At 35.7% G+C, this 20,486-nt stretch overlaps 1 protein-coding gene across 1 annotated transcript in view; it reads right to left on the bottom strand.

The window, feature by feature from the left end:
• PTPN3 (protein tyrosine phosphatase non-receptor type 3) overlaps positions 1-20,486 on the bottom strand; it is a 129,642-nt gene that overhangs the window by 49,536 nt on the left and 59,620 nt on the right. The window contains exons 9-12 of the mRNA XM_074897808.1: positions 19,641-19,728; positions 13,139-13,227; positions 7,832-7,895; positions 2,460-2,632 (exon numbers count right to left, since the gene is read on the bottom strand). Coding sequence (XP_074753909.1) covers positions 2,460-2,632; positions 7,832-7,895; positions 13,139-13,227; positions 19,641-19,728 — 414 coding nt within the window. The remainder of the gene's footprint in view (positions 1-2,459; positions 2,633-7,831; positions 7,896-13,138; positions 13,228-19,640; positions 19,729-20,486) is intronic.

Raw genomic sequence — 20,486 nt, 5'->3', positions numbered from 1 at the left:
GTTGCTTCTTACGTACTTTAGCAGTCTCTGATAGTAAAGGTTGCTGAGTTATTTCAGCCTCACATAGATCCTAAATTTCACGCTCGATGCTGGCATAAAAAAGGCCAAAGAATGCATTAGTACAGAGAATATAATCAAGCTGATGGAAGATATCACAATGAACAGCTCTCCCTACAGAATCCTTAAGACCCTAAATAAGCAATGCACCAGAGATAATGCCTCAGAAGATAAAAATTACTTGAAAAGAAGTCTTCCTTAGTAACTTAGTTCAACAATGAGAACTATCCTGCATGCTACAGGCTACTAAGAAATTGTAACAGCAAATTTGTCAAAAATAAAATGTTAAAAACTGGAATGATACTAAACTGGCACCCTTTGGAATTCATACTGTTCTCTTTCTTAACATAACAAGGGCTGTGCAATGCTTGTATGTACATATGTACAGACAAGTATATGGATTTTGAATCTGTTTGTAAATTTGAGAGAAAAAAGACTCCAGGACATGATGATCCTACAAGCTTTGAGAAAGTCACCTCCCCAAAACCTTCACAATGGTAAGAAGTAGTTCATATCACTCCATAGAGGAGCTCATTCTCAAAATATGGATCTGTAAAACTTTAGAAAATTAGATTACTGTTTTTACAACTACTTTTTTTCCACTTGCTTTGGATATGATCTATTGCTAGGTGAAAACATGGAATTCCACTCCACAGAAAATATATTATTTTACCAGCCTTCTTACTGCTGGACAGCTCTCATGGGTTAACTACTTCATGTACAAGAAATATTAGTCCACTTGGTATGAATTTCTGTGGTATCTAAAGAAACATGACAGTATGAAAAGTCAGCCAGCCACCAAAGTCTAGGAAGCTATTTGAAGTATGATGACATAATTCAAAAGTTGAATCTTATCCAAACAGGAAAGAGAGAATCAGTCTGACAAATTAAATGTAAAGTTAAAAACTGTTAAGGGAACACACTGCAAAAACCTTACAAACAGAAAATAGCAAAATACTTTCCTAAAAATCACTAGAACAGGTTTCGAGAGTCTAAAGAGACTACAGATGATCAAGCGACTAAAGAACCCTCCAAAATCTCCAAATCCAAAAACCTCTCCAAAACCAAAAAGAACATTCAGAAAAGATGACATAAGACTTTCTTTTTTGTTCATTATTAATATAAAAGATTTCTGATATATTTCATGACAGAATTTTTTTCAGGAGTATGAGGGTGGGGACAGGACATGCGACAATGACGACACATGACATAACACATTTGTAGCTGAATTCCTGATAAATCAAACAGAACAATTCAGCATAATGAAAGAAATCACTGAGACTGACACTTATCAAAAACTAAAAGCTTCCAAGATGAAAGGGCAGAACTACTAGAGTATAACCTCCCACTTTAGTGATTTCATCTACTCAAGATTTCAGAAAGATATTTGACAAGGTCACTTAAGCCCATGAAGAAACTAAGGAGCTAGAGAATACAGTCCTCACTTGGAGGAATTACCTGTTCACTTGGGTCATGTCCCCTCTCACAACTTGTGACATAAAAGAGAGAATACAAAAAAATGTTCTACATTTATAGTGGAAAAAAGATTAGCAGTGAAGTCTTAGAGGGATATCTGTTTGGGGCTCTTCTGCTCAACATACTCACTAGAGATCTAGAGAAAAGAGTGAACAAAGTTTGCTGAAGATAATCACACAGGATGTCAAAAATAAAGGTCAATTGTGAAGAAATGCAGAAGGAAATCACAGTGTCAAGTGACTAGACAATAAACTGGCAGATGAAGTTTAATGACATTAGGGCCCTGTCGGTGCATACAGGAAGGAACAATCCCAACTTCATTTAGCAAAATGACAGGCGCTGAAATGTTACTTCTGGGGAACTAGATCTTAGATGCCACTATGAAACTACCAGCTCCATGACTAGCAGAACCCAATGAGGCAAATAAAAGATTAGAAGTGCCACAAAAGTGGTATCTCAAATGCTTGGATGTGACAAATTTTTTCATCTCTGTCAGTAATCAGTGGTTGGTATGATGCACTCCAGAAATTGCCCTAACATATTAAAAAGAGTGTGCATATGACACTAAGGGCTAAACAGTTCAAAATGAATATGTTCTGTAAATTCTCTTATCAGATCATTAGCTACATGACATTTTTACTTTCAAGTGGTTTTATACCTCAAACCAAAACAACAAGTTGAAACAATATCAGTAAAACTTACTTATATTCAAACATCTTTTCATGAAACTGTAAGAAAAGTTCTATTGTAATGACACCACATTGCAGAAACTGAACCCACAGCTATATAACTTGTCAAATGGTTCACATTCAGACTGGGACACAGCTGTGGGCAGAACTGAATTCTGCCGCTTCAACTTCAGCTATCACTCACACAAATCCTCCCAATCCCATTACAAAGCAAACACGCTTTCGCACAATACTTACTTTGCTGGATTTCTAGAACCCAGGGTCCAATAATGTGACAGTATCTTTTTTTCATGAGGTAGTGACTTCTTTGCCTGAAAAAATGTGTGATGCTCTACACAAGATTTCCATAGATTTTTGCATGCTCTGTAATTTAACATGTTGAAGGCAACAATATGCTCTCTGGATTCATTCTGTAACAATAGGTAATACCATGTTTCAATATATACAAGCAGATCAAACAGTGTAAACAAGCTCATAAATAAAATTACTTTTAGCTTAAATAGGAAAAATGCATTTAGGAAATAAAAAAAACAGCTTATAGTAGACTGTGAGCTGGAGATGGCTAAAATAACCCTGTGACTGTATGAAATTCTTAACTGCAAAATGACACTTTAGAAGTTTAAGCAGTACTAATTCTTACAGTGTTAATGAAATATTTAAGTCTAGAGTGGTAAAGATTTTGTATATACAACTGTAATATTAAACAGCTAAATATAGTTTCAGGTTTCCAGTCAGATCCTGACCTCTTATGACAAACAAAACTCTTTAAAACATTCCATTAAGGGTGCCACATAGAAAGGAAAAAAAAAATACCCTCAACCTTTGAATTCAAACTCTTCACATAAGTCCTCAATAATATTCTTTCAAGAGCCATACTATGCAAAAAGCATCTGCGTGAGAGTCTTTTAGAATATACTAAAGATGTTAACAGTGGTCCATCTTGGGGGAAAGAAAATAGTGATGGGACTGGAGTTGCTGCTACTCTGTTCAAATCCAATCCTGCTTTCTGAATGATAACATGAGGTCACAACGAGGAAATCTGAAGGAAGCAGAATCCAAACCTTCTGTGTCTTGGTGCAAATTCTTACTTGTAACTTCAGTGCCAAAGTGTCAGTGAAACACAGGCACAATACAACTGTGTCACCCATGCTTATGGCCTCCTCAACTGTAGCACTTATTGAGCTATTTCAGATCCCAAGAGTTTTGCACACGATAACAGCTTTGGTTAGTTAATACAGATATTGATGCAAAGAAAGTGGAATGAAAAGCAAGGAGGGAGAAGGAAGATAACATGAGACCTGAGTTAATCTATCACAGCTCAGCACTTCAATGAAAAAAAGCAAGTTTTCAATTTCATCAGTCATCTTTTTCAGCTGCTCTGAATTATGACTGAATTTTGACATCTCAGCATATAATTATGCAGGCAACAATCTCAGTAAAGCTCTCTTTCTAGCTCATACTTTGGAGAAAGTCAGGATTTGCATTGCAAAGCCTTTTTTTTTTAATTAAGACTCAAAGATCTAATGAAGGTTTTTCTCATACAGTCTAGAAAAAAAGAGAGATCCCACCTAGTTAACATCTTGATTTCTAGTTGCCATTGTCCTTTTGTTTGTTGACAGCAACAAACCTGCTGGGAAGTAACTACACACTATTTTGTCTGGTATACCCAATACATTCTTGTATTCTTTTTATTTCCAGGCAACATTTTACAAATGCCACATTCTGCAAATCACTTTATGTCTAGTTACAGAGAATAATCTATGACTGAAGTAATTATTTTAGAAAACCAATGAGAATTTCAAGACAACGATAAAAAGGATTTGCCTCAATTTTACATAGGTACTGCAAAACATTTAATGGATTGCAATCTTTCAGGCATGTTTTTCCTCTGTCTAGTAAATAATTTTTCTTTTTAATTTTTATAGGAAGTAGGGTTTGTTATTTGAGCTTCATGCATACTGCAACCAATTCATCTTTGTCAGTTCAACATAGTTGCTTCTAACTAGCTTATATAAAGTGTGCAAGCATACTAAAATTTTAACTCAAAATTTCTTGCAGTGTAAAAAGCATATATCATTTAAAGATTTAATGAGAAATGGCATTTCTGACATACTCTGTTGGTTGAATACCACTTAAGGTGTTTTAGTACTCCAGAAGACAAATAAGAGAAAGCACAGATATTTCTGCTGGCCTGGAGCACTGGCCTTCCAGTTGCCACAAAAATTAATTTATCCAAACACCTCAAGTATACCTAAAAGCTGTAGCATAAAGATAAGGAATTAAGTGCACCTAATATTCTGGTTTTAAACTTAGGTTTGAAAATAGTAATGAGTCTTGCTGCCTACATCATAAGTGTGTTCTTCCTAACTGTTGTCACAGAACTTTCTTAGCAGCTTCTAAGTGGGCTAAAAGTTTAAATATGAACTTAAACTAGGATCCATACTTTCAGAAGTTTCAGAAAAACTTGGTCAATTTTTAAATTGACAAAATCTTTTGTTAACTTAACTATCTCATTCACTAACAGGCCACCTTGCAAGTCATGTTATTAAATCTGTGCACTGTTTTAAAGGTGAAGAGAGGTCTAGAGGGATCAAAGGATCTAATATGCCCATCATACTTATCTACTCAACTTCCAAAAAGAAAGGTACCTTAATAGTTACCAGGAAATGAGGATTAGAGAAATTTGTGGCCATTAAGTTAAAGGGAACAATTCTCAGTATCTAAATTGAGTGTCTTACAAAGTTCTCCCCTGATGCTGAGATAGCATTAGATGTATGCTTATTCCATTCACAGAGAATTTGAAAATACCTACAGCATGGCAGGTAAAAATATATTTTAATATGCAGAAAAGGAAGTTGGTTTTAGGCATTAGATAAGCAAACTGGAAATAAAATTTCATTTCTGAAAGATTTAGAAAGTTGCCTGTAAACCTATTCCTACCTTAAATCTTGCACCCTTCATTAAGTCTAGACATCATGAGCTTTTATAGCATCAGGCATTCACTGATTCATCAGTCTTGCTCCCTAGTCCTTATGTAGTTCTTCAATAGAAACAGAAATACTGCATACTTCTATCAAGTAGCTGATCAACAGACTGAAGTGGTGGGAGGGTAAAAGAGGAGGTGTGTATCAGGGAGAGAGTAAGATAAGGTGAGTCTTCAGAACAGGGACATAAGGAAATTAAAAAGGAATAAGAGAAATAAGGAAAATAAATCAGTGAAACATGGCACATGTCAGATGACTGCAAATTCATAGCCTTTGAGAACCTTCTGTAGATTTTTGTAAAGAAATCTATATATACCATACAAAACTCTGAAATGTTATAGTATTATTGCCATCTTTAATAAAACCTTGCCTATTAATATGTAGTACCTGCTCTGCTTTTACCACATTCTTCCATCTTCCTGAACTTTCAGCCTCATTTGTCTATTTTCTCCTGTACTTCCAAGTAAAAATCCGATCAGTCCAAAGCCTGACACCACCACAGTCATCTGCCCTCACAAACCCTTCAAGTGACTCTAGTCTGGAGAAAACCCCTAGCAGTCCAGGTGCTGCCTCACTCACACTGGACTGCAACAGCAAGCTTTTCCAAGCAATACCACTGAAGCACTGCAGGCTTGCTGCCATGTATTTCAAGAAAAGGGGGCTAACTGACAAGGATGGATATATCTAGAGATTTAATAAGCACACCTGGTCTGCTTTTCATATCTACTGAGAAAGCATAAAAAGGTCATGTGGCTGGCCTTATTTTTCCTACAGTTCTGTAGCTCTTTAAGCATCAACAGCGTGCATTACTAAAATCTCAATGGGTTATGAAATAAAGAACTATGATCACTTAAGAAAAGATTAGTTAAAAGAATCAATGGCCTTGAAGTGTCAATGTTTATCAAATGCTTAATTGAACAAACTTTAAGAATGCTGTCCTCTTCAAAGGTCACACAGGTCTCCAGAAAGGGAAATTAAATTTTTGGCAGCAGTCTTTATGCAACCAACACACGTATTTTACATGTTCTTTATATCCAGAGACTGCTACGTATTGACACTTAACTCTTCCATATTAAAAAAAACCCCTGTAAGTACACTCACTTTACTATTCACTGCTACTAATGACTCTAAGTTCTGCACCTTCATTTATTCTCACAGACACACTTGAAAATTGCTGTCTATAAGCTTGGTCATATTCATATACCTGAAGATATTTAGATTTAAAATAACTACTTATCAGTAAACTTCTAATCCTCAGATCTAGAAGAAGGTAATACTTCAGTGTAATCATATTATACTTGCAGTGTAATACAAATACAGTCACACTCACAAACTAGTAGAATGGTATGACAACCCCTCATTTCTTCATATAGTGGATTACATATAAACAGACTGAGACGAGTTTACATATAACCAATATATTTAGAAACTTACAGCTTAGAAAAAAAATGAAGACACCTCTAGGGTGAGTTAGGACACACTCTCTTAAGAGAAAACAGTATTGTTTGTGCATGCTGTGTGTGTGAGCATTAATGCAGTAACACTATCTCTAGATACTAACTTTGTTTACACGAGACCTGAGAAGTAAGAATGTGTACATACATCCACACTCCTCGAATTTGGAAGATACCCACCAAACCGGGGAAGAAAAAAACCAAAAAAATAATTAAGCCATTCTCGTTTTTGGTAAAAAAAGCCTCACTAGCATACCCTCTAATCGATGTGGGTCAAGAGGTCTTCTTGTAACAGACCTCCTATCAGTTTAAGAGCTCACTTACTACCAGAAAGAGCCTTCATAAAGTTCAGGTATAAGTTAACACTTACCTTTTACTATCTGTTCGAGTTCTGTCCTAAACAGAATTAAAATATTTATGTACCTGCTGGTTACCAATTTCTGTGTTTTTTCTGTCATATTAAATATTCCTTTTCTCTTTGTAAAAAGATATCTTAATTTATCTGTTCATATTGTGGCAGCACAAAACTATAATCAAGGAATTGTTTTCCCTATTAGACTAATATTACAACTGTTTTGTAAAAAGCACACAGCATTATGAAGACAACTCTTAACAGTAGAAAAAAATTTACATCAGTTTTATCAACCATCTTCACATATTTTTCCACCTTCTAAAGCCCTCCACGTTACACGCAGCAGGAGGTGCACTATCCCCCTTTCCAACCTCATGTCTTTCAGCTGCAGAGCTCTCCTTTTCTCCAGGAACCTTCCTTTTTTGCAGAACTCTGAGCCCCATAAGAAGGGACCTCACAAAGTCCTCCCAGATGGGATAAGCAGCTGTTCAGTAGATTCATTACATTGAGGAACTCCACAGGGCAGAGAAAGGATGGAGTTCTGCATTTCCCCAAGTTTCCAAGGTGGAAGAAAGTTGCAGGGGAAACATACAGTTCAACAGACTGAATGTAGAAAGATTCAGTGTTGGAAAGGAAACAAAAATGGAAAACAGAGCAAGGATAAGAGGACCAGATTAGGAAGGGCAAGTTAACAAAACAGAATTTCAATAGCAAGTTAGGACAACATAGTCTTTTGATCAACATTTTGTTGTCTTAACATCTAAGGCAAAATAACTGAACATGTCCACTTGAGCAAAATAAAGTTAAATGACTACTTACATGTTTTTGCCGTTGTTGTATAAAAAACTTCTTCCTTTTAAAGGAAATTTTTAATATGTTCACCCTAAAAGAAAGAAGCAGACCATGAAATACTAAACAATGTTTAGAGGGATAATACAAGGAAAAATAATACTGTTTACAGTGAGCCTAAAGGATTATAGTTGTTAAATATTCAGTGAATAATATGCAGCCACCTCCTGTGTCAAGTGGCAAATAGATGTCAAGAAACTGAAAGGCAAAATTTTAGCTAAGAAGGAAAGGCCTTTTTAAAATTTGAGATTCTTCCTCATTTACTCTTTAAATAGTTCACACAGCAATTCTCTCCCACCAAATCTATTCTTGCAGCAAAGACTTGATGACATCCTTTCCTTAAGCTGCACAAATGTTAAATGTGTCAAGTTTGTATAACTTAAGAATCATATGACAACTGTGACTAAAGGAACAAAATTTAAGACCCTAATGACATGACAGATCTGATCATACAACATCTGAAATTTACCACAGACGTCACAGAATTGGCTTCATAGTGAAAAGTATCATGTACTTGTATTAATAACTAAACAAACACTGTAGTTAAAACCATAATTGTAGAAGGATGAAAACTGAAGAAATGAATTTTTCACTTCAATTATTAACATCTTTACATAATTTGTGGTAATCTTATACCAAACTGAACACCTCTTCTTCTACATATACATAGTATGAATAAAGATTTTCTAAGGATTACAATTGGAATTAGTGCTCAAGCAATTTTCATTTTAAGTATATGCTTATCAGTTTTACTAAATTAAACAAACTTCTAGGTACCCACGCACCTTCCTACAGCAAAACAAGATTTGTTTAAAATTCTAAATTTTCTCTGCAATACTTATACTTCAATAACTGGAAACCTACACATTTTGGAAAAAGAAATCTGTGATCTGTGATCAGCTGGAATCATATGGATGCCTTGGGAAAGCTATTTAAGGTCTGATCAAGTCATATCTGCCTGAAAAAAAAATGAAACGGTTTTGCAATGTTGCTGCTAAAAGTCTCAGAATATTCTCATCAACTCATTGTTTCACAGAACCTTAGATCTCATCAGGTATGAACAATATTGAAGGACACTTCAGTTCTTACCACAGTTTTTGCACTGATGTCAGGAACTGGGACAATGGCATATCATTCATTCCCCACTGCCCATGACAGAGATGCACTTCAGTTACAGAGCAACATCCTTCATTAACACAGGAGAGTATATTGGGCAGTTACAAACAAGAACAGTACTGTAATGAAAAAATCCCTTCTCCTGCACAAAAGGGGTTGAAAACTGAACATGTGACCATTTCTGAAAATGCTTTTCTCCATCAATTACAGAGCCACAAACAAACAGGAATCTGATTAACTCTATTTCTGGGCAACCAGGCAGATTTCTGTGCAAGTCAATAAAAAGTCGAAATCACATCCACCTCTCCCGTTAGACAAACTCTTGAATACTTATGCTATTTGACTTGCTACCTCAAACAGTAATGATCTGTATTGCTCATTTAAAAGTTCTGGATTCTGAACTTCCTGGTAAGTCATATAAACTTTCAGTTGTGTTTGCTGAGATGCAACTCATTTATATATAAATCCTTTCTTACTCCTAGTGTTACTTCGCCTGAACTAGTACCACTCAAGTTTTGTGTTTCTGGTTCTTTCTTACTGTATTTCTTGACTTAAACTTCAACCAGTAAGTTTTTTGAGTCATTCTCACCTTATACAGTCACTGACATGGTCTGTTCTTACTCTAACATAGAGCCAGCAGAAATACAGGACAAAAAGTAACCTCGCAGACTAAGCAAAAAACCCTCCACCCAACAATAAAAAAGGTAGCCAACATCCCAAAACACCAAAACTCTCGCAATCCCTCACCCCTGCTCTTTTTTTTTTTTTTTTTTTTTTAAAAAAAAAAAAAAAGATTCACTGCATGACCACATAATCACTTCAAGTCAAATCAGGGCTTTAAGTCTCTTTGACTCTCCTCTAAGCAAAGCATCCCTCTCAATTTCATTCATTCTTCTTAAAGTACAACTAAACCTATTTAATTCAGTGACAAAGAACAGTTGCTAATCTGACAGTTTTATTTAACATTAACTAAAAATCATTTACAATGTTACGCCTACAAGTTGAGTGAATGTTCGCATATAGCGGAATCCACAAAAAACCCCAAGAATTAAGGTATCAAAGGATTTAGATTTAATAAGTGCTTGAAGATGCCACATCCAAAACATGATCTGAACAGGATGCAGTTACTCTTATTCTAACTGCTGGCTCAGCTGTCCTTATCACTCACCAATAATCTGTCCAGTGATCATGCAACATTTACAAACCATCAAAATTCATGGTTTACCTGTAAAATGGTCAATAGTCATGGCATATTAATAAATCTTTCAGGTCCCGTCTTTCTATCATTCACAAGGGTCAAAATAGATTTGTCACTTAGCAGCAACAGAATTATTCATTTCTGATCAAACTGGCAGTTCTGTCCTAGCACTTCATACTCACAGCTGGTATTTTTGACTTGAAGCAAAAATGTTTCTTTAGTTGTAAGTCTTACACTTTGCCATTGGAAGATTCAGCAGGAAACGTTCTATCAAATTTGCTATGTAAGACTGGCGAGTTGTTTGTTTTAATGTGAACTAGCAATGTAGAATGTATTCCTCTAGCAGCTTCTCTGAAGTTTTCAAAGCAAGAAACTGCATACACTGAATAGCATATAATATTTTGCCTTAATTGCTGCTGATGTTGACAATGTTTGTATGTTTTTTGCCATTAAGATAATATTTTACTTGCACAACAAATTTGGAAATTATGACAAAACAGTCGAGCACCCCCAAGAATAACTTTCCAGAGCATATAAAATACTGCATTAAATCCAGAGCTATTTTTTAAACCTGTCTTGACTTGCATTGCCTCTGACTTATCAGTCAGCTCCTTACGTAGGTTGCTTTGATTGAAAATCCTCCTTTTGCCAAGGCACTCTCACTGCCTCTGTTCCTGAAAACTTTTGGTCCCCTTTGACTACTACCATATGGCATAGTTGTACTGTTGTCATCCTCTCATGCAGCAGAGTATTTTACTCAAAAGTTTTGGAAAAAGTGCTTTGATGGTGTTTGCTGCCACCTTGAGTTCTACCACGGTTATGGTGAAGCTTGCTCAGCCCATAGGAAAAACTACTTACTACAAATGGTGTTACATAAAAAGCCTAAATACCATTTCAGTTACCTGATTTTTTAATTTTTGTTTTTGCATTCTCAGGCATGTACTGTTCTGTAAGGCATCTCCTTACCTGCACATCTTCAGCCCAAGCAAGATACATTAAAACTCCAGGCATTACAGAAATATATCCTGGTTTAAGGTCTAAAAAGAAATTAAAAGTGTATACTACAAATACAGCACAAGCTAGTCTGCTCTGGTGACTTTCCTTGTTTGCTTGTTTTGGGGGACACAGGGAACGGACACCATTCCTGCATGACGAATTATGACTAACTCATTCAAAAGGCCAGAAATAAAATATCAAAAACTTGTCCCCTATGTAGTGAGTTTTTGCTCCTTTCAAGTTGAGAAGATATTTTTAGAGAGAGAATAGGAAAGCTTGGAACAACTGCATTAGCAGTCAGCTGAAAATATTGCTTCCTAAACATCATGTTTTAGAGTAGAAATTATTTGAACAAAAATCTGTGGGGTTTTTCCCCCCCTCAATTTCTTTTTGTAAATGAGAACAACTTTTTTGAATGATGTTTTAGAATCTATTTTATTCCTTTGTGCTGTCCAGGAGTAAAAGGAGTACAGAAGTTGTGGATTCTTCCTGTTTTATGTGCTGTAAAGCTCTCTTTCCCTTTCCTAAGAAAATCATATAGCTCTGATTTTAAAATGCCATCGGTATGGTTTCCAGGAATAACTATTATCCAGTCATACCTCAGGTCACTAAGTTGGCAGAACAAGACTTTCAGAAGACAGAAAATGTGCCTCCAGCTGGCAGTTTTTAAAACCTGCAGCTATTTAAAGTCACTGAGAGATTGACACATGAAAGGGCAGAGCTCAGGGCACAAAGATAAAAGTCTTTTATGCTTTAGTATGCACTGGAAATGGAAAAATACAAGATGTCACTGTTGTATGACAGCATTGTTGACATACATTAAGTTACAGCACACCCAAGTGAGTTGAAATTCTACTCACTACAAAGCAAAAAAGAAAAATCCAGTGCAGCACATTTTCCACTAAAATTTAAATTGAAACAGATTTTATTGCTTTCCCATAGAAAATACCTGTTAGGTTGGGTTCATAATGAAAGGATGGAATGACTCAAGTATTTAAGGAATATTGCTCTGGAAGACCTTTTTATATAATTAAAGGGCAAAAAGCAAGTACAACTCATTGGAATGCAATTTTCTGTCATGAGTAAGAACACTATACCATCTTACTGAAAATGCTCTCTAGAAAAACTGATACAAATTATACAAGGAAATTATACATAACATGATAAAGGTATACTTTATCAAGTATACAAAACAAATTCATACTTATTTAAAAAGAATAAAGACTGGGAGAAATTCTTTCTGATCCAATCCAAAACCCTTAAGGAAATGCCAAGCCTCCATATAATTTCTGATTTATCATTTTTAGTATAACTAATAAGGCCCATAAGTAATATAAATAATTACAGCTTAACTAATTTCTAATGTCATTCGTGTTAGACTTCTTACGCACATCGCTTCTTCTTAGAGATTATTTTTTACAGCACTATCATGCATTCTAATGTTTTCAGTATCACAGAGGCTCCAAGACTTGTTAACATTATATAGTCTTGTCTGATGACATTTAAAAGTTTGTATAAATTATATTATCCTAGTTCCAGTAATTCTGAAACTCCAAATAATTCATTTTGCATTTCTTTTCTGAGAAGCAAATCTCTTCTTGCTAAATGGATAAAACGATCAGACCATTAGCTGTTGAGCTTTACTAGCAATACTGATGTTTTTTAAAAAGACATATTATTGAGTATAACAGCAGCAAATCTCTAAGACCACAGGATCCTCCTAATCATGTACTCACACCTGTATGTGAATTAACTTGATCAAGACTTCACAGTGCAAGGAGTTCAAAGTCTTACAGAATTAAAAGCCTAGGCAACAGGTTTCATTTATATCTCAACATAAGAAAATACCATGATACCCCAAAATGAACAAATGTATGCATTGTAGACTTCTTTGGAATAAATACTAAAGCAAATGGAAAGAAGATTGAGATGACCAGATATATTTCTTTACTAGTAAAGGAATTTACCAGGGATAGAAGCTTGTGCAGATGAGTTTTCTATATACAGCAATTCCACCGGATGCAATCCCAATCATGAGATCTAGATTATGGAGATCCTGCAAAAGAAAAATACTGTAAGAACACAGATGCAGTTTATGCCATTCCCATTTATCTACTTATAAATTAATTTTCAAGTTTTCTATATTTAATTTACTATTCCTGAGGCAAAAATTCAATCACATATTTGGATTTTTTTTCTCATGCATCTCTTTCCTTTGATGTTATCTACTAGGTATTACAAACTTTCACTCATTAAAACAAGTTGTAATGTTCATCTTACTACACTAGATATTCTTTAGGTCAGTATTAGATTTTGAAGTACAGCCTTATTAATTTAACCATGGGAAAGAAGTTGAAGTACTTCAAGATCAGTCAGGTAAATGTCACAGAATTTTGTGAAATGAACACAAATGTCCTGATTCTAAGCTGTTAAAAAGACAAAGGAAATAATTCCTTAATTTTTTCCATAAAGGTCTTGCCAACAAAGGCTGGGCAGGAGGTGACCACAATTTTGCATAGAGAAGTATATGTGTGCACATGAATATTTGATACAGTAAACTGAATCCACTGTTAACTAAAATGAAAACTGTGCATTAGCTTAACATGCTCAACTGGAAAAATGAATCCATAAATTTAAAATCCTTTATAGGTATTGAGATACTCAAAAGAAAACACATGCTTCCATATAAGGAAACACTTCAGTGAAAAGAAAAAAAAAAAAAAAAAAAAAAAGGCAGAGGGGAGGATACTGAATGGTCGATTTCAGTTTAAACCCAAACTGATGTTACAAAAGTTACAAATCCTGGCTTCCTATTTCTCTAAGATCAACACGTACTAATACATTATCACACAAATTTTTTAACAGAAGTGAACACAGACATAAATCTACATGTAAATGTAGAACCCATTGGTTAAGACATCAGGTTTGACTCAAAAGTAGTTTCAAACTATTTTGTAAAGGATGGCCAAAAGGTGATGGATTCTCTTAAAGCCTTCAGTAGCTTAGCTTCTCCTCTAGATGGTACTCTGTGCTCAGTTAATATACAGTTTTCTTGTATGTCCAATCACAATTTCTTTATTAGTAAGGTACAGAAGAATAGAACAGGTTACCATGTGCCCTAACAATACTGTGGAAAGTCTAAAATAAATCCTTTAAACATAGTTGAATAGAAGTGTGATACAGGCATACGAATGAATGAAGCTAAACCTAAGTTGCGACATGATTTACAAATTTCCGGTGAAATACCACAGCACTTCACAGAGAATGAGCATAACTTATTTAATACACAAATTATTAACTCTGAATACTGACAAGATGAGACGAATACCAGTCCTTTCTCAGGATAAAAGAAAATCATTAGGTAGATAGCAGTCCAAATATACTCAAGGTGGCCTACAATCAGCTGAAATTATTAATAATCCTCAGCAACATGCTGCCCCATTTTGCCAAGAACTGTTGCTAGAGGAGCTGGCTGAATCTTCATCAGAAGAAGCTCCCAAACTGCCAGCACAATATAGGAAATATAGAACTGACACCCCTTTAATACTCAGGGAAAAAACAGGTATTTCAGGACATTAATTGCATGTAATTTAGCTGCCCTTGTCACGATACAGCCAAGCTAAAGCAGGGCAGAAACCTGTATTATTAGCACTTGGAGATTACTGCAGGTTCCTGCTTTTAAAAATCAATATACTATGAAGCAAAAAATAGCTGAAAAAAACACCAAAAGGAAAAAAGCTGAAAACCTACATGATTTAGCAGAAATAAAGGATTAGCTAAACACTTGATAGGGATTAATTAGGCTAAACTCCCCTATTTTCTCCAGGCACTTTTTCAGAACAAAGTTCATTCCCTGCCTCCCTCTGCCCCAGTCCAAAACACTAATCTCCCATGCTATTTGTTATAATGAATTCTCCTGTGTTAAACCTAAGAAATACAAACCCAAGATTTTGGACTGTCATAAAGAAAGAGGGTCTCCCAAAAGAAAGATGATGTAGATGTGTAGTTGTTTCCCTTTAAAAACATCTGTGCTGTTCAATCGCACAATTAAGAAATAACATGCATATATTTTTGGTTTTACCTTTTTCCTTATAGAGATAGTCATTAAAAAAAAGTATAAAGATAAAAATTATCAATCCAGGCATCTACCTAGATAAATACTAATTCACATTTGATTTCATTTACAGTTACTATACAGTTATGGAAATAATATTGATTCTATGAATTTCCTATCTTTGTCTCTGAGTAAAAATGAACGATGAGTTAACATCAGATTAATTACTGAGCAGATGAGATAGTGGTCCAGAGTCGAAAGGAGATTAGAAATTCAAGAAACGTCAATACAGTTTTAAGGTATTGAATTCACTCTCCTGAGTTTCTTAACACTTCTGCTTTTCTCTAAGGATAAATCTGAACTGCTAAAATTGTGATAGTCAAAAATGAAATAGTGTTTGCAGATGAAAAATGAGCTCAGATTAATTCACTAATGGAAGTTTCATGTTTAGCAAGTTGCTAAAAAGAAAGCTCACATTCGACTTCTGAAAAATATTTAACTTTGTACCACAAAAGAGTAAAATTAAGGGAACTAGATATTCATCTGTTCTTCAAGAAACATTATCTAAAAGTATCCCACTCTCAAACACCAATACAGAAGCATCAGCTTCTTTTGGCCATTAGTATAAAAACAAGGTGTTACCTGGTTCCTCTGCCATTCACAATCTAGAACGACTAAGACCATTTTAGCAGCAAAGAGCTGAATTGTAAGGATCCTGTACTAGGTCTGGCTGAGCTGGATTTGGTTTCCCCTCTAGCAGCCCTCACGGTGCTGTGGTTTATGTTGGGAGCTGGCAGGGTGTTGATAGCACCCTGGTGTTGTGGCTACTGCTGAGTGGTGCTTACACAGCACCAAGGCTCTTTCCGATATTTCTCCCCCTGCAGTGGGACGGGGTGGGCAAGATCTTGGGAGGGGACACAACCAGGACAGCTGAACCAAACCGACCAAAGGGACATTCCAGACCATATGACGTCTGCTCAGTATAAAGCTGGGAGAAAGGAAAGGGGGTGAGGTCACTCTTGGTCCTCCGAGGCAACCACTATGCGTATCGGAGCCCTGCTCCTGAGAAGGCCCGACAACGCCTCTTCATGGGAAGTAGAGAATAAATCTGTTTTGGTTTTTTTTTGCTTCCATGCACCGACCTTTGCTTCATGTTGCTTATATTAAAACTGCTTTTGTTTTACCCACAAGGGTTGGTCTATCTTATTTTCTTTCCCCTCTTTGCCCTGTTGAGAAAACAAGGGGAAAGGGGGGGGGGGGGGGGGGGGGGAAGAAGTGATAGAGCGACTTGGTGGATACCTGGCGTTTAGCCAAAATAAAACCACCGCAGATCCACAGAGTTAAAGCCTTTTGAAAAGCCACAGTTTAACTCGTCCCTGCTAGATCTGTTCAAAGCACTGGGATCTGACAAAACCGGAGGGGAGATTTAAGAGGAGTACTAAGTGGTGGGAGGATATCAGGAGGCATGACGAACTTCTCTTGTCAAGTGCAGGGTATAACATGGTAGCTAGCCTCTGTGAAGCAGCAGCATGTTTGGGAGGAGGAATCTAACCTTCACTACAAAACTTCAGAAACAGACTGTTTCAAACTTCAGAAAAGTGTCATATATAGCCAGCATGGGCTACCAGATGAAACCAAATGTTGAGGCGTACTCTTCTGCAGGACTGCTTCAGTTTAGGGAACACACTCAGCAAATAGAAGACTATCTACCATAAGACAATGTCGAGAACATCCACTCTGATACAACCCAGTGCTGTCACTTCACTTATGGGCCTTCAGGAGCATAATCAATGATAACATGTTGGCTGAAAGGTTTGCTTCATGGCATTCAGTCCAAGCAATGACTTATAACCGATGTTTTGGAAGTGCAAAACTCCAGAGACAACCAATCGCATCTCTACTAATAATGCCCCTTCTTAGCTTCTGGCGATTTGCAGCTAGAGGATTTCCTGGATCAGACGCTTTTTTTATCTTTAATGGACTCTAGTGAATCATTCTCCCACTGAACTGCCTAACTGCTCTTGATACCTATTTCACCTTGGTCATCCATTACAATAGCAGTCATCCCCACAGTTCAGTTGCAGCCATATGGAAAAAGTTCCTTTCGCTTAAATCTGTCTCTTTCTAGGGAGACTGAAGCTCCTTAAAATCTTTTACTATCAAAGAAAAAAAAAAAGTTCGTTATTCACATTCTACATGCTGTTCACCTTCCATAGAAGGCTTTTCCCTAAAACATTCATGACTTATTCTTCTCTGTACTTTTGTTATTCTATTACCCACTTTGAGATAGGGAAGGGAGAGGAAAAACAAAATTCAATATTCAAATTATATCAAAATGCAGATGTAAATTGTTGCATGACAGTGTCTATTTTGCTTTCTATTTCCTTCCTAGCAGCTTCTAACTGTCTAGATGTTTAGTTCAAGTGCTAGAAAAAACCAGACCACTTCAAATATTTTCAGTCTTCAAAAAACTGAACTGTGGTAAAAATATTAATTTTGACTGAAACAGTACCAACATGTTCTGCATCATATTCTGCATCTTAGCTTGGAATAGAGAAGCCTTTGATTCAGATCTGGACTTTATTTGATTTGGATCATAGTTTGGTGTCAGGCAGAGTAGGGGCTCATGACTAATAATTCTGACCACCTGTGAACCCCAGGTCATGAAATATAAAACAATGCACTGGGGAAAAAAAAAAACAAACAAACCAACACTGTTTAAGCAGATGTCTCCAGAAGTTGTTCTTACTCAGATACAGCAGCACAGTACACAGCAACGAAATTTCATTTAGATGAAAACGTCTGAACCCACTATAAACTATCGTCACTACTTTGCACTGGTGACCACTGCTAACATCCTCCATGTAGTTTAGTGATCTACAACTCAGGAAGGATGGTAGAAAAATTGAAGAACTTCCAGAAGCAGCATCCCACGAATATTAAGAGAATAGCCTCATAGTGAAAGTCTTGGAACTTAAGTTGACCTACCACAATACTAGGCTATAACAGAAGTTAAAAGGCAAAGACCAATCAAGTTAAGCACATATAGGGAATGCTCAAGTGTGACAATAAAGGCTTCTTCAATACAGCAGAAAGATAACAGATGACCCAATAACAAACAATGAACCTAGATAAAGTCAGATTTAATAAGATGCCTATTTACCATTTAAAGGTAATCACCTTAGTAAAAATTGGGAAGGTTTTTGCATTGTCAGAAGACAAAAGAAAGAAGAAATTTGTTCACATATGCTAGATTACTTACCCACAACCAATGCAGGTGAACTAAGATATATGATCACCTTGAACAGTTGTCACTAACAATTGCCTCTCCTGATACTCATATCAGATGGTATGACCATAAGCAGTTCATATTTTGGTCACTTTAATTATTTGCTTTCCTTTGTACTTTTACGCATCCTTAAAAAAGGCCTCTACTGTTTAAGCACTTTATTTCATGAATATGAAAGTAATTGCAGTGGCTTTACGCAGGAGTACTTCTGGAAATCTTAGAAATCTAATGCAACACACACTTACGGTAGCATAAAGACAAGACAGAAGAAAACATCATCCCAAAGGAAGAAAATTGACTTTTCTATCCCTTCCATCATTACAGAAATCGATGATTTTTTCATTAAAATTCTCAGTGTCAGGATTGTTAACAAATCTCAGAAAAATGTTAGGAAAACAGTTGTCAACTTCATTGAGAAAATCAATCATCTGCAATACACTTTATTAAGTTTTTATACTACAAGCTTTATGCCAAAATGATTTGCTATTACATAAAAGCACAAATGGTAACTTGCACACTAGAATGCACTAAAAGTATTTTGGGGATTCATCTCAGACAGTTAACGTAATCAAACAATTAAATCCCAGTAGCCACTGAAATACTGGGACATGTTTCTTATCATTGCACACCCTATATCTGAAAGACTTTAAATGTATTTTTAGTGGTTGTCTTTCACACAGTTAAATACTGTTTTGATTTATCCTGGAGTCAGGGAACACAGCAATCAAAAAAATAATTTTTAAATCTGTATTTTTAATACTGTGTTAGAAATTCAGAGGAAGTAAACTCTTAAAACACCTGTCAGCTGTATCACAGCACTAAAGAGCATTTATTTCCATTCATGCTAAAGCATACATAAACTTTAGTAAAATTAAGTAAAATATATTGCAGTATTGAAACAATTTATCTTAAAAATATATTGTTACTCTTTTGAGATCTAGCTTATTTGGCTGAAATTCCAGCACCTATGTTATACAGAAATTACTGAAAAAATACCAAACTCTTTAATTAAAAATAACATATGATAAAAGTCAATACTTAAATGCTACTGGTTTTACTATTAAGTTCACATTAAAAAGGCATATAATTTTTTTTTTCTAAGTGAAAAATCACAATGTAAACATACTCTACCACTGTGCAATTCCACTCCATAGAATTCAAGTGTTCGTGCTATATTTATGTAGCAGGACTCTGCTTCAGATTGCTTGAGGCCACTAAAGAGGAAAAAAAAAAAAAAAAAAGAAGTGGACTATAGTCAAAAATAAAAGACATGATATTTATTCCAAATGCAGAAAAACAGAAGAATCCCACAGCTCGGTGTCTGACAAATCAACCTCATTAACTAGTGCCATGAGTTCAACACTGGTGAAGGCCCTCCTAAGCTCCTCAAAAATAGAGCAAATTATATACAATGTTATTACCTTAGCCATTCTGACCTGGTTCTTTTTAGAAAAATCATTTGTATCTGTTTTGTTTAAAGGAATGAGAAAACAAATCCACCAGAAAAGCTTCTTTTATAACAAGAAGCTGTATCTATAAATATTATATATTGCATAGTCTCTCAGAAGGAATTAATTTAGAAGAAAGATTAGAAGCAATAACGTACTAAAAAAATAAGGGGGAGAAAATAGATTGAATAAGTTAGTGATGAAACTCACCAAGGAAAAGCCATCTGAGTTTACCTACAATCTGTAAGCCCTAAAATACTTTTCTCTCCTGCTGCTAGATGTGAAATGTGCTGCCAGCCTTAGAAGGATTCTATCTTCTGGTCTTCTAGAAAGCTTCTATATTCCTGAGACTTTTTTTTTCAGAGACAAAAACTTAACATCCCCACACCTCAAACAGATTATGTATCTTCATGGAAGGGTGACATGGAATCTACTAGGAGTTTTAAAAACCAAAGAATCAAACAGTAATCCCTACCTAGCTGGTTCTCCCATGCAGTCTACTATTTAGTGATCTGAGAGGAATG

Source organism: Athene noctua, chromosome 2 (genome assembly GCF_965140245.1).
Source record: "Athene noctua chromosome 2, bAthNoc1.hap1.1, whole genome shotgun sequence".
In the NCBI taxonomy this organism is placed as follows: Eukaryota; Metazoa; Chordata; class Aves; order Strigiformes; family Strigidae; genus Athene; species Athene noctua.
Note: the sequence above shows the minus strand (reverse complement) of the source record. Positions and strands in the feature narration are given on the sequence as shown.